The sequence below is a fragment of the Equus asinus genome, chromosome 5 (genome assembly GCF_041296235.1).
Source record: "Equus asinus isolate D_3611 breed Donkey chromosome 5, EquAss-T2T_v2, whole genome shotgun sequence".
Lineage (NCBI taxonomy): Eukaryota > Metazoa > Chordata > Mammalia > Perissodactyla > Equidae > Equus > Equus asinus.
Genome location: NC_091794.1, coordinates 103,668,163 through 103,683,838, shown reverse-complemented (window position 1 = coordinate 103,683,838; position 15,676 = coordinate 103,668,163). Strand labels below are relative to the sequence as shown.

The 15,676-nt window shown below is 43.3% G+C and overlaps 1 protein-coding gene across 2 annotated transcripts in view; it reads left to right on the top strand.

Moving 5' to 3' along the window:
- Positions 1-15,676, top strand: part of KAZN (kazrin, periplakin interacting protein) — a 1,021,370-nt gene that overhangs the window by 224,904 nt on the left and 780,790 nt on the right. For both annotated transcript variants that reach the window (XM_044769729.2, XM_044769730.2), the window contains exon 2: positions 8,808-8,965. In XM_044769729.2, coding sequence (XP_044625664.1) covers positions 8,808-8,965 — 158 coding nt within the window. The remainder of the gene's footprint in view (positions 1-8,807; positions 8,966-15,676) is intronic.

The following is a 15,676-nucleotide window of genomic DNA, read 5'->3' as shown; positions in this document are numbered from 1 at the left end:
TCATTAATGTACGGTTCAATTCAAATGAGTATTTCATATCCATAAGCCTGCTATAGAAATAAATGTTTCTTCAAATTTGTAGACCAAAATAACAGGAAATAGATTTAACATCATTTCACATTCAGAACCACCAACCAAATAAACTGGTTTTTATGACTCGATTTCCCAAACTTAGGTAGGTAAGAAAGCATATATATGGCTCTTCATTCTGTGATCCCTCGTACATTTTAACAACAGTGTTATTTGGCTGAGATTTTTATAGGCCAAATGGAGAGGAATGTACATAACACCTTATTCCCGGGCGATGGGGTGGCAGGGTAGACAAAGTGGAATGAAGTTGGCTTTTTCTTCACTTATCCATTCTTTTTTCTTCCCTTTTGGACAAATGTTTATTTGTTCAAGTACTGCTATGTGCCAGTTGCTGTGCTTAGATCTGAGGATATAGTGATGAACTGAAATAACACTGTTGCTGGCCTTGTGTAACTTACAACGTAGTGAGGGTATTGTGGTTATCTATCACTGCATAACAACCATCCCCAAACTGAGTGGTGTACATCAACACCCTACTATGCTCACAGTTTTTGAGCTAGGAAAAGGGGAGCTGGGCTCCAGAGTGACTGGGGTCTCATCTGGGGTACTGAAATGGTGGACATGGCTGGGATCATGTGTCTAGGGCTTCAGTTATGGTGGATGGCTAGATTCCTTGGTTCTTCCCTACATAGCATCTCCTGGGATTGGAATGTTCAAGGTGGCATCTTCACTCACATGTCTGGACCCTGGGCTGGATGGCTGGCTGGCACAGCGGAGGCTGGCTGGGTGTCTCTCCCTGTGCAGTCTATGCATGTAGGTTTCCTCAAAGCTTGGTGGCCTCAGGGTAGTGAGCCTCCTTATATAGCAGCTGGCTTCTCCCAGAGCAAGCGTTCCAAGATCATGAGCAGACTTTGCAAGCCCTCTGACAACGTAGGCTTAGAAATCCCAGCATGTCACTCCTGCCCCTTACTATCGGTCAATCATGTCACTGAAGCCAGCCAGACTCATGGGAAGGGATTTATACTCTCTCAACAGGAGGAGTGGCACAAAATTTAAGATCATCTTTAATCTTCCACAGAGGGAGGTAGACATTAAAGAAATAATCACCCAAATAACTTTTGCAATGAAGAAAAAGTGCAGGCTTCTTTAGAGTAATCAGGACTTCTTGATTGCAAATAACGGGAGCCAGTCCAGACGGTCTCATGAAAATAAGGGGATTTACTGATTCACTGACTGAGAAGGCTGCGGCTGAGTCTCAGCGCTGCAGGGACGCAATCAAGAATCTCCTTCCCTGTCTGTCAATGGTTTACTTCACTCGGTTGGTTTTGTTCTCAGGTGGGGGCCCCTCAAATGATGGCTACAAACACCACCAGCTGCTCATTTCTACCAGTTTAGCAATCCCAACTGAAAAGTAGGGGCTCTTTCTTAATAGTTCTATCAAATGATCCTGGGGTCAAATCTTCTTGGCCACGTTTGGGTCACGTGCCCTCTCCTGAACCAACCACCACGGTTGCCAGGGAGATGAAATACTTGAGTGGGCCAGGGCTGGACATGCACCCACCTCCAGGACCGGGGAGCGGAACCAGCCCTACATCAACCGCAAGTGGGGTTGGCTGTTTCCACAAAAGGGAAAGAGAGTTTCTTTTATTAGAAGAAGGTGGAAATCGATGCTAACCAGACAAATACATAAAGTGCCCAGTACACAAACCTAGAAACACAGGGTGCCCTGCCTGGAAGTTTAGGTCCACAATTAACGCAGGGAGGAGGACCTTCCTGCCTGCCGTCATTGCTTCCGATTACTGGGCTTGCAGCTGTTCAGCTTTCCTTGTGTGTGAAGCAGCGGACTAGTCATAACTGGGGATCCAAAGTGAATCCACGTGTGGGTAACGTAGGGGCTCATGGAGGAAAAAGATGTGCCCACCAGGTGGCAGTAGCGCACACGGGCTTTATTGGGTGCAGCCTCGACAGGGGTGTGTGCAGGGAAGTCCCTCGCGGCAGGATGTCCAGAAGCACAGGGGGTCCATACTCAGAAGGGGAGGAGGGTAAGGGAACTCCCGGGGGAGAGAGGGACCCTAGAGGGGACGTATGCCTCCAGGTGACGGCGGTCACGCAGCAGCACAGTGGGGAGTCTCTGGTCAGAGGGCAGCATGGCTTGGGGTCTTTACGTCCCAGGGCTTATCTTATCCATGGTCAGCAGATGTGGGGTATGCAAAGCAGACAGGCTCTAAAGAGCTAAAAATCTGCTCATTTGGGCTTTATTTAAAACAATCGGATGTGTAAAAATTTGAGTTTGGCACCTGCTGGGTTTTGAGCTAATGGGTCTCAGCCAGCAGTGAAGAAATAAACAACCTGGGCCAATATGCAGAGAGCATCTTGGCTTATTTATATCATAAGGAGTTAACAGTCGCCCTCAATTAGAAACGTAGCGACTAGTTCATATCAGCAAGTTAAAGACGAGGTACAAACTGTGGAAGAATAATCATAATACTTAATGCTTTTTACATACTTAGCGTATGACAGTTACTGTGTCACGTGCTTTATACGAACTGACATTTAATTCGCAGACAACTCTAAGAAGTTGTTACTATTACTATTCCCCATTCACAGATGGGAAAACTGAGGGGTTAAGTAACTCCCCCAAGGTTATACAGCTGGTTGGGGGGACAGACAGGACTGAGATCTGGGCAGACTGGCTTCAGCATTCACACTCTCAAACCGACTCCACAGCATCTTCAGGAAGCTGAATAATCTTTCCTGGCTTCAGTTTCTTCGCCTGTTAAACTGCAGGGAGATGACCGGGTGACACCCCATGGTCAGTCTGACACTCTGTAGTCCTGGGATTTCTCTGTGAGGTACCCCAGCTGGAAATATGTCAGTGCAGGCTGCTAAGCTATGTCCTAAAGGAAAATGGAGTGATAGGAGGTGGGGAGCAGACAGGCAGGTAGGTCAGCCCAAAAAAGCGCAGCGGGAGTGGGATGAAGCAGAAGTGGTGTGCAGAGTGGAGGTGGTGTAATGTAGGAATTACGTGCATGGGCTCTGCCTAGGTGTGAATCCTGCCTCCCTCACTGACTAGACACATAATCTTGGGTGAGTCACAATCTGAGTTTTTTAATTTGTAAAATAGGGACAATGATAATGGCACTGAATTCAATAGACTTGTTGGGGTGATTAAATGAGATAATGCCTGTCCAACCTCTGGTATAATGCCTGCCAAATAGAGAGTCCTCCATAGATGTTTGCTATAATATTATTAATAATAGTTATTATTATTATCAGTGAAGGAACCATGAGGTGGAGAGAAGACGCTCAAGAAATGTAGGTGGGGAAGCATCAGTGAGCGGCTTCAAGCCCTATCCATTTTCAGAACATGCAGTGTTTGCTGTGTGCTGGGCCCTCTGCCATCTGCTTGTTTTACATTTGTCAAAAAAAAATCCAGATGTGTTCCCTGCCCTCACTTCTGTTTTGCCCCACTTAGCTGGTGTTGGTGGCATAACATCCTATTTGTGGCATTGTCTCTAAGTAGACACCATGCTGGGTTGGAAGTGTGGTATTGTGGCAAGATTGTGACAACAGGCATTGGAGAGTCATGGCCTTGGGTCTCATCTCTGCTGGGTAAACCTGTCTGAGCTTCAGATTCCTCACCTCGAATAGATCTTTAACAATACAGTAATAACAATAATAACATTTTTTGAGAACTTACAATGTGCCAGACATTGGGAGATGTACAGTGACTCGCTCAAGTTCAGCCAGTTGGTAAATGTCAGTGCTGGGTATGAACTCGGGCTTCTGGCCTGGGAACCCATATTATTAATGGCTCATCACTGTTCACAAAGGTTTAGAAAGCCCCTGACATAGGCTAGGCACCCAATAAACTGTAATTCTTATCATTATTATCATTACAGCTAGTCAAGGGGCAGGCAGGATTGAGACCCAAGCCAGCTGGGTCTAGAATCTGTACTCTCAAACCAACTGTTTTTATTCATTCGACAAATGTTCCCTGAGTGGCTTTTATTTGCTAAAATTTGGTGAACAAAATTCCAGTCTTGCCTTCAAGGGAGTCGCCTTTCAGCCCACAGACTGTGTAACAGTCAGCATTCAGTAGGCTACGCTCCAGTAACAAACATCCCCCCAAATGTTGGTGCTTTGTGGAAGCAAACGTTTGCTTTTCACTTACGTGTCTTCTTTATTCTGGAATCTGGGCTGCTGTCATGGCAAAGGGGAAAAAATAATAGTGGGACATGTGATGGCCCTTGGAGCTTCTGCTTGGACATGGCATAGCTCCTGTCTGCTCCGTATTTAATTGGCTAACGCAAGTCACATGGCAAAGCCTGACATTATTTAAGGCAGGAAATAGTTTTTTTCACCAAAAAGGTCACCAGGGAGGCCTCCGGGGAGGGGTCGTCTCTATGAATAGGTTCAGAGACGAGCAGTTTTGGAAGCATAATTAAATCTACCACAGATGGCTCCTTAAGCAATTACAGTACAACACAGTAAGTTTCCTGATGGAAATGTCTATTCTTTGAGCAGAGGAGGGAGTGCTTAACTCTGTCAATTTGTCTTTTGAATTTAGAACAGAGCGAAATTTAGAGCATGTTTTAGTTATTGAGCCTAATTTTTTTTCTGGAGCAAGAATAGAGAGAATTGTAATAGACTCATTTTGAGAACCCAAATTCACTAGCCTAGTTAGAATGAAAAGCACTGACAGTAATTCCTCCCTTCCAAGACATGACATAAGGAGTTTTGTTCATAGCAGTGTCTGTGTGTCTATAAACAAAAGACTTGGGAACTGGGCTGTCCTCAGAATGACTTAGGGAAAAAGGCTCGTTCTTGAGAAAATTGTGTCCGTGTATTGGGAGGTAGGGAAAGGGAGGGCAGGATGGTGGTGGAAAATGTGGCGTGAATCCTCCAGAGATTGGCCCCACACCCTGGGCGGGTTATTTTGATACCTGCTTCATTGTTCTCCTTATAGCTCAGTGTGCCCCAACCTTCCCGTTTGCAACTAATTTAGAGAGGATATAGAGAGGGTTTCAAAATGCACAGTCACAACTCCAAAATTCATTTGTTGTTGTTTTTAACTTCCCATAATGGAACTTAACTTAGATCAGGAGTCCACATTTCTACTAATGGTAACTCAGTCCCTTCTGGTTGAAATCTTAGGATCTTCTGGGTAAATATCAACTAAAGTCAAATTGCTCTCCCTACCCTTTCTCTTTCCCTTCTCTTTGGGTTCTCGGGACGTTTAGGTATTGTCCTGTCTTGGGGATGTGTACCTGGACTGTGAATCTCCCTCTGGACACTTCTGGACTCAGTGGAGGTATCTCCAGCCTCAGTGATGCAAAGGGAGACTGGAGGTGGGGGATGAGGGTGGTAGGGCGGTAGTGTTATCTCAGATCCTCTCTGAATTAAAATGCCATGTGGCTGTCATTTCTACCCTAATATTGGCTGCCTTATATTGGCATGGGCACTGAGAGACTGCCCGACCCAGCTGCCTAGGGTGGGATATAAGACATTAAGTCACTTCTGTTTTCAGATCCCCAAATCTATCTGGGTGTTTCTAAGCATCTTCTTTGGAGAATGAGGATTCAGGGTAGGCAGGAATCAGGCCCCATGCTTTCATGTTCATCTTTCTCTGTTTTAGCCAGCCCCTCCTCCCCCAGTCCAGGAAAGGATCTTAGAGGCTTCCTGTGCAGTGAGAAACTGCTCTAATGTCATATCCTGTATTCTTCCTACTCCATGGCTTATAGTTGCAACTTTATGCTCAGTTCTCCAAGTTTGACTCTCCATAGTTCAAAACCATCATTTATTTATTTGTTATTTGTAGTGTTTACTCTAGGATTTACGATATGCATATTTAACTTAACCCAGTCCACCTTCAAATAGTGTACCACTATCTGAATAATATATATGAACCTTACAACAATATACTTCCATTTGCACCCTCTCATTCTTTGTGCTGTTGTCATATCTTTTAGTTTTATAATACGTTACCAACCTTGCAATACATTATTATTTATTTTTTGCTTTAAAACGTCTATTATATTTTAAAAATTAAAAATGATAAAATATGTTTATGTTACTCATATATTGCTCCTTTCAAGCATTCTTTTTCTCATTTTTGTAAATAGAAGTTTCTATTTAAAGTCACTTTTTTTCTGCCTAAAGAAATTCCTTTAGCATTTCTTTTAATGAAAGTCTGCTGGCGATGAGTTCTCTCAGCTTTTGTTGATCTAAAAATGTGATTATTTCACCTTCATTTTTGAAAAATATTATTGTTGGTTATAGAACTCTAGGTTGACAAGTGTTTTTTCCTTTGGTACTTTCAAGATGTATGGATTGTCTTCTGATTTGCATAGATTCTGATGACAAGTCTGACATCATTCTTATCTTTGTTCCTATGAATGCGATATGTTTTTTTTTCTGGCTGATTTGAAGATTTTCTCTTTCTCATTGTGTGTTTGTTTGTTTAGTAATTTGATTATAATGTTCCTTGGTGTAGTTTTCTTTGTGTTTATCCTGCTTGGTGTTTATTGAGATTCTTGGATTTGTAGGTTTATAATTTTATCAAATTTGGAAAAAATTTTGTCCATTATTTCTTGCAATATTGTTTCTGCCTCTGCCCCCATTCCACCACCCCACCCCAGCCTCCAAGTGCATGTATGTCAGATGGCTTTATATTATCAAAGAGGATCTGTTCTTTCATTCTAGGTAGTTTTATTACTATAATTTCAAGTTCACTGATGTTTTCTTCTGCATTGTTGAATCTGCCATTAATCTCATTCGGTAAAAATTTCATTTCAGATATTCATTCATATTTTTATCTCAAGAAGCTCCCTTTGGTTCTGATTTAGATATTCAAGTTTACTCTCCCTTATAATCATGTTTGATTTTACAGCCTTAGCATGCAAAACATATCTGCAAGAGCTATCTTAATAGCTGTGTTTGCTAATATTATCACTTATTATTTCCGGGTCTGTTTCTATATATTGATTTTTCTCCAGACTATGAGTTGTACTCTCTTGTTTCTTTACATGTCTGGTAATTTTGTATTGAATACTGAGCATTATGAATTTTGCATTTTTGGGTGCTAGATTTTGTTACATTTATACAAAAAAATGCTCACCTTTTTTTCTGGCAGGTATTTTAGCTACTTGCAGATCAATCCCATCCATTCAAGGCTTACTTTTAAGCTCTTTTTGGATAGGCCTACAGTAGCCTTTATTCTAGTGATCATTTAGCTTTGTTTTTAAAGCCAGACCCTTCTGGAGTCTCCACTGAATGTGCCCTTTATTCCAACAAGTTCCTTCCAGTTCGGCTGGTCAGCATGTGAACAATGTGTGGCCCTGTGAGATCTCTTGGAATTATTTGGCTTATAGCTCCCCAAACTAACTGCTCTCTCCTGGAAATCTTTTCTCTCCTGGAATTCAGTTTCTTGCCAGGTCATATAGGGTTTCATCCCACCCATACACAGAATTGATAATCAGCCAACAGCTCAAAGGGACTCCTATGCAGAATTGTGGAGATCTGTGTAACTCCGTCTTCTTCAGTGCTCTGTCTTGTGAATTATAGCAAACTTAGCCTTCCCAGTCTCTGTCTCCTCAATTCAGTGGGAATGCTGGGCTCTCCTTGGGCTCCTCTTCCTGTGCTGAAGTCTGGACATTCTCTTTTTGCAGAATTCCTGGTGATGATAGGACTCAAGTTGGGTTTTTTCCATTCTCCAAAGGATCGTAGTCTTGCACTGTCTGTTGTTCAATGTCTAAAAATACTTGTTTCTAAGATATTGTACAGTTTTCTAGTTATTTACAGCAAGAGAATAATCTGCACCCCCTTACTCCCTCATGGTCAGAAGCAGAATACTCAGAGGCATTCTGTTGTATACTAGTTCTTGATGACTACTTTTCACCTTCAGAATTATGGTTAGTGCAGTGGTTTTCCTGAGAATGCCTAGCATTTACTTATTCTTGGTTTGAAAGGATAGATTTACCTGAAAATTATATAAATTCTATAAGGAAAGAAATTTTAACTCAAGGAAACATTAGGAAATTAATTCAACAATATTTATTTACCTTCTATTTGCCAGGCATTGTTCTAGTTGTTGGGTATATAACCATATAAGAAGAGATTAAGAAAAAAAAATCTCTGCACTTACCAAGTGCATTGTAGAGAAAATAGAGAAAGAGGCAATGCGCATAATAAAGTGAAATCTTAAAATCTGTAATGTGTCTGATGGCAAGTGCTACATGAATTATAGAGAAATAATAACCCTCCTGGCACATATGTGGCACTGATTGGAAAACATGGCCACCGTCCCTTCATAAACCGTAATGATGGAGGCCATCTGCTTAGAGGTAAAATACCCAGCTACATCACCATAAATGTAAATCTAGTCTAGGGCCATCCTCTCATGCCCTGTTAATCTCTGTAGTTTGTAAACACACTTACCACAAAGTCATCTTCATGGAAGTATGTGCTAAATGGTTTCTTTCCAGTTTCCGCACCAGGTCTGGATGCTCCATGAGGGTAGGCGTCATGTTGGGTTTTGCTCACGCTTATATCCCCAAGCACTCCTTGTAGGCTTGGCATTTGGAGAGCGTTCACTAAATATTTGTTAGCTGTTACACACACGTGTGGAAGAGATTCATGGATGTACCGGCTTCCTGATACCTGCCTGGGTTCTTCCTTATATGAACACCCTCGCTTCTCCCTTTAGAATTACCAGCCAGTGGCTCTTTGAAAGTTACTTGTTGTGATTCCGTTTTCCTTCTTTCTCTTTTTTGCAGCGGTGCAGTCATTGCACACCCTAAATGACCAGATATCCCATTTTATTGTCACCAAGTCGAAGGCGTTGGAGGAGGACAAAGACCCCTTTCTACCCACGGAGAAGGAGACGCTGAAGAGTTCCATGATACTGATGCGGCACCTCTTAATGGATGCCCAGGTACAGGGATCAACCAAGAAATTCTCTAGAGAGCTGGTGGTGTCCTTTTTGTTTCCTTTTTGGTATACACTGTGCAAAAATGTTCAACTACCACACTTATTTAGTACTGCCTTTGTGATAAATAGCCATGGAACAGACATTCCGATATATTGAGTATTGGATTTCTGATCAGGTATTATTTGGGATTTAGTGTTAAAATAGCTTGTTTTTCAGTCAAAGTGGTAAGGCTTAAAAATAATATCTATGTTGTCTCTGAGAATTTAGCAGATCTCCCATTAGCCTTGGAAAAGTGAAAATCCGTTTACATAAAAATTTGGCAGTCATCAAAGCTGGCAAAGGCTTTGGAGTGGAGCAACACTTATCCCAAACAGCATGGCTGAGTAACTAATGAATATTTTGGTACGCTTGCTGCACCACCAGTAAGCGAATCAGCACTGGGGGTTTTTTGTTTGTTTGTTTTAATGCTGCTAATGAATTAATTACTAGCAATGAAGGTGTTTAGCTCATTGCGTGCTATTGTTGACATGTTATTTTTCAAGGTTTCTCCTTGAAACCTTGCACTGTTTAATTGAAATATTTAAAAAATAATGTACCTACTCCTTCTGGCTTTGTTGGTGGGTCTCTCCAGATATGTTGCTAGGCAAACACCAGGTGTTTTAAAAGAACTGATAGTTTTCTATGTTGGTGAAGCCAAGCTGAACTGGATTTTATTGTCATTCCTACCTCTTCAGTATCGAGAAATGTTTCAGAGAATGTTCTTCGGGTTGGTGATTTTGTATCCGTTTGCCCTGGAGCTTTCATCCTGAGCTTGTTTCTGTGTAACAACGGTGAGGTCAGAATGGTTGCTGGTTTCCCCGCATTCAGCTCTGTCTCAGATTTTGAACTGTGGTCTCCTTGCTTTTGTTTCCACCATAGTGGGGTTTTATGTTTTATTTTTAAAATCGATCCTGAAGCCTGGATCTTGTACCAATAAGACTTTAACTAGCAAGGCTTTGGTGCATTTCTCACCTGTCAATGTTTGAATCTGTCCCACGGGATTTTTCGAGCCCCTCTGTTGAGATGGCCCAAATTATGCAAAGCCTTTCATTTTCATTCAGTGTCCTCCCTTCGCCCCTTTATTATGAGCAGCCCATTCAGCTTCTTCTTTCTCCCCAAGCCTGTCTGGTGGAGAAAGGAAAAATTCTGAAACTATAACAGCCAATTTTAAAACTGGGAAAAAGGGAAATTTAGAACAATTTACCAAATAAAAGAGAGCAAATTGTTCTTGAAAGGATTAGCTTTCCTTAACGCCTGGACCCAATCCTACAGTTAACACCCCAGCCAAGGGAACTATCTAAATGAATCCCCAAAGATATGGTGTAAACTCCAGTCTGCAAAATCTAAAAGAATGAAAAAGCCATTCATTTTTCCCCTCTCCTTCGCATATGACCTTACTAGCGTCTAGAACTGGATTTCGAAAATGCCTAACATCGCTTCAGGAAATATTTTCTCCTCCTAAATGGCGAATTCATTTGACAACTTTTATCCTTAGAGGTGTTGATTATAATGTTTCCCTTTTTTATCTAATGGCACTAAAATATCCCATATAATGTGGTTACTGTGTAGGAACATTTTATTATCTCCTTTTCCCCTGATCCCAAATCAATGTGCGCTAGAATTTTCTCTCTAGTAGCTAAAGTGGACGAGGATAAGGCAGATGTTCCCCAAAGTCACACCCTCTAAATGGAAGGTGGGCTGGCTCTTCTTCGGGAAGAAAAAAATCATAGGCGGTCCGGGAGGAAAGTGCCGGTGTCTGGAAATAGTCTTTCTTTCGCCTCCTATTGTTCGAAGGTCCCTCCCTCTTGTCTTTCAAGCTAACCTGGGATGATGTGGGTTGTGATGAGTTTCGTCTAAAAGTACCACCCTCGTTTTTTTTCTTTCAAAACCACTAACTTTTTGAAACAGTATTTGTGATTTTGACTCTAGGTCCGTGGCTGAAGTCAACTCGAATCATGTTACCTAATAACCCCTAATAACCCCAGGTTCAGAGGTCTCTGAAATCCACTCTCCAGAAGATGAGTGTGGCCAGGCTTAGAAAACGCTAGCAACCCCAACATTTGGGGGATGGCCAGGGACGATCTGTGGTTTTCAGTTTTGAAGTAGACATCTAGAGATACATTCATTTTAATAAGAATCTTTATTGAGCATTTTTAGAAATTCAGTTAATTTCCATTCATTTTTTTTTTTACATTGCTTCTTACTTCAGTACCAAAGGCAAATGAATGTACTTATTTCATATTCTAAGTTTGTCAATAATGAAAGGTCAACAGAGTGGAAATATAATCCAGGTACCTCCTTCCATTCGGGCTGCATTGTGTGATATTAGTAGATGTCCGATAGGTTTGTGTGTTGCAGGATGGAATCTCCTCAAGAGTAGGACCCACACCCCTCGACTCGGTTGCTGTAATAACCTGCTCAGCTCCGTACCCCAGGGACTCTTAAGGGTATTAGATTATGATGAAATCCTCTGACATCAGCTGCAAGTTGAATGAAGTCAGGCAAAAGGTATTCCAGAGAACCTGGACGCTGCTTCGGGAGTGACTGCTTAAAAGGCATAATCGATTTAACTCACATCTGTCTTGGGGGCAATAAATCCTGCTTAGGAGAATGTCAGAGGCAAAAGCATTGCTGGGCTATGAAATTCCACCTCTGAGGATTATCAAACAGTATGCCCAGAGCAAACACATCTCCCAAGTATAATAGGGGGGCTGGCGGTGATTGGCAGGTCTGACAATCCATCCCAGAGAATGGAATCAAGAAGGAACATCTCACGCGGGCAGCCCCGAGACCCGCGATTATTTATTCATCTCCTAAATGTCTGTCTGGACAGTTAGCGGGTGTCTGAAAGAGGCAGAGCGCCTCTATTTGCATTCCGTCCCTTTTGTAATCTGTGGGCCTCTAAATTCAATGAAGTGTACCATTCAGATCGCGTTTGAAACAGGATCTTGTGGCTTTTATTCCTGAGAGCTCTGTGGAAACCCAAACTGCCGACTCAGCCTCGTAAGCGATTAGATTCATAACACCGGAGAGGCAGTTCTTTCTGGTGGAGATTAATTCCTTTACTCGTACTGTGTGACTCTGCATGCTAAGAGGGGTTGATTACAGCAAATGAAATCTCCTTTCGGCATTTCTCCCCTTCTTACCCCCAAAGACCTAATATCATTATCTATTAAGAGGAGAACAAAAGCTTGGGAAAACAATAGGATCACTTTGTTGGCAGTAAGGTCCTCCTCTCCAAGGCTGGGTACCCAAAGGGCGAGATTGTCCATGAGTGGCCCAGGAAGGGCCCGTGTCCCGCTGACCCTCTGCCGCTGCACAGGCCTGGTGGTGAGTGAGGCCTCCCTCCCAGCATCGTGGCTTGCCCGGGTTTGAAGGGGGAGCTCCTTTGAAGGGAGGCTGAGTCCTGGCACACCTTTCCTAGAGTCCACCTCTAAGAATGAAGTAAGCAAGCCTTTAAAACAGAAATAAACCGCGCAACTGTCATCTCTAAGCAGGTCTGTGCTTTGGCCTGACAAAATGCAAATGCTAGGCGGCAATAAGGGAAATCTGCGTTGTCTTCTGGACGGTCCCGTCCCTTCTCTGCTCTGCCCTCCTCATCCCGTCTCTCTTCGCTTTCCTTCCCTCCTTCTATCTCTCCTCCCCAGCAGGCCCCTCCTTCCTTCCCTCCCATCTTCTGCTTCGTCCTCTCTCCAGCTCCTCCCCTCCCCCCCCCCCACGCCTCCTCTTCTTTCGGAGATGCAGAATGAGATTCTGCCCTTTCTCTCCCTTCCCTGCCTTCCTCTTTTCTTTTCTCATCTGTCTTTCTTTCTGTTCCCTGTGTTCGGGGAACTTGAAAGCTTTTTTGCCAAAGCCCTAAAATCCCCTTGCCAAGCGGGCGGGAGAGCAACAGCAGGCGGCGGGGCGGTTGGCAGGAGGCAGATGGGGCCCTGCCAGGATCAGAGACTCAATGTGATTCGGGTGGCTTCGTTTTCCTTTCTAGAACAGTCTAGAAAGCTCTGCCAGTTGATTATGCTTTCTGATTAATTTCTGGCAAAATCGGGCCAATTTAACATGAATATATTGGCTATTCAAGCTGCCTGGACTCTGTCACCCTCTAGACTAGACTCGAACGGGGAAGTGCTGTGTGGACAGAGACTCGACCGGAGCAAACCGTGGCTCAGGCTCCTGACAAATAGATAAGGAGGGTTAGCTCTGCACAGTGGATGTCAGCTCGTGCTGGAAAGGGGAGCTTGGGAATCAGGTAGCTGACACAGTCTCATTACAGAGGTATATTTCAGGATGATTTCTCCTGCTCCTATCCTTCCATACGTTCTGAAGCAACCCATGCTCAGGGTACAGACCCTGTGGTTATCACTAGTGCAGAAATCTGGTGCTTTCTACCTGAAGCTGGCTTCAAGGTCATGCCCATGAGTGCGACCCTGTTGACAGCCCTAGAGAATATCTTGCTCTCACTTTGCACAAACTGAGGCACCAGAAGGTTGCTTGACTTCTCAAGGTCACGGTTGCTGGCTGCCACTATGAGGAGCACCCCAAGTGTTTTGTCTTATTGTCTTTTGAAATGTGACACCGTGCTGGAGAAAGGACTAGAACTCTCTCCCTATGCGGTAGCAAGCAGAGAAGGACCTCTAGAATTAGAACGAGGGCAAAGAGACAAAGTTTTCATCCTAAGAAAATTACCCTGGGATATTTTTAAGGCTACTCATAACATCAGATTTCCACCTCTTAAAGGTCATAGGAGAAAGAAATACTTAAACGGATGCTGAAGACTTTAGTTCACCTAACCAGAAAGCTACAATGGTAAACTGATTATTCAGAGGGGTCTTGGCTCACCCCGTCCGGTAATCTGTGTGCTCCATCACCCGTCCTTTCCCTGTGCTTTGGAAAAGGCAATGTTTATTTTCCATTTGCAGATGCAAAGCCATAAAATCAACAGTTCTGATGCTTGCAGTTTCTTACATAACTTGTGCAAGCCCACTTCCCGTCCTGCCATGACAATTTTGATCTTTTAAAGTTTTTTTTAAAATAAATAAAATCTGACCTGCAGGCATCACCAGGCTTGGGTGCAATCCTGTTATCGAGCTTCTGCCATCACCATCCCTGGGCAGGAGAAATGGAGGCTGAGATGGGAAATGGTAAGGCTGCTCCTCTGTTAAGCTTATGTCTGGTATTTTTTTAAGTTAATAGAGAAATGTAGCCTCTTTTGAGACCTCTGCCACCTTTGCAAAATCCATCAGGCAGAATTGAATTTTAGGGGAGATTCTGAAATACTGAAAGTTGCTTTCGGTGCTCACCAAGCAAAGATGCAGGTATAGTCGGAAATGAGACTCAGAAAAGAACTGGAGTCCTGTCCATTGCTGTATTCGAGGGAAAGGAGCATCTCTCAGGTTGTGTAATATTGAATGGAATAATCTCCGTCAAACTGGTATAGCTTCCGTGGATCTGCCTGGTACTAAAGAGCCATCGGGGAACTTATTTCCACATTACCGAACTTTATGTTACATTTTTAGATACTAAATGTTATTTTAATGATATACATTTCAAATGGTTATGAAATAGAATGTATGCTGGTCTGAGAGTTCATGGTCCACGTTAAAGTCAGGGGCATCTGAGATAGTAACAAATCTGTGGAAGGAAGGTTAGGGGAGAGGAATGGTTTAGGGCTCTGATTATCAGCCGCTGGTCTCTGGTGAACATAACAGGGAAAACATTTAATGGAAGCAAACAGGGTTGCTCTTAGGAAAAGCCAAAGAACAGCATCTTAGAAAAGACTGGAAAGACGTCAGCTGCGGAGATTTAGGTCTCAAGAACTAAAGAGCAGCTGCTCCAGGGGAACTGTGCTTGGGATAAATTGGCTCCCACCGTTTTCTCTCTTTGTGTCACTTTGATCAAGACTCAGATTCTTAGAAGAGTCTGACTGGCCTGTCTTAGGTCATTGGACACTCCTCCCCTTTGGCCGTGGGAGGATGTACACATTGACAAATGGTCCCACCAAGGCCACATTAGTGTGGGGAGGCTTTATTACCACAAGCAGGGAGTGTCGATGCTGGGCAGATGGAGACAGTAACAAATCCACCATGCGTTCCACGTGGATGAACTTGGTGCTCGCGTCCCAGCACAGAGCTGGGCACTGAACTAAGATCTAGGGACAGAGAGGGACAGAACATTGGCCCACCCCTAGAGGGACTCAGGTTAGAGTGGGGCAGGTGACCAGACATCGAAGTGCCCTGTGATAAACACTGAGGAAGTATGTGTGGGGGCTGCGGAAGCTCAGAGGAGGACACAGCTGATATTTGCAGATCGCTTTACTGTTTACAAAGCACTTTTGCCAGCATTTTCTCGTCTTTTCCTCTCAGCCATGAGAGGTACAGGAGGTTGGGTGTTATTATCTCTGTTTTGAAAACTGGTTATTAAGCTTTAATAAAATCGCCTTTTTTATATTGTTCCATCCAGCCCATCACAAAACAAGTGTAATTGACTTCCTGCTTATAGGTGGTGACCCTCGGAGTATTTGCTCCCTGAAGGGGTTATTAAACAGGAGAGGGAAAGGGAGGATGTAATTTGGGGAAAGAAGAAGATTAAAACCTGGCTTCAGACATACAACAGGACTCCTAACACAAAGTGTTTTTAACAATTTTAATAAATATGCAATACCTTCCTAAAGCTAAACTCCAC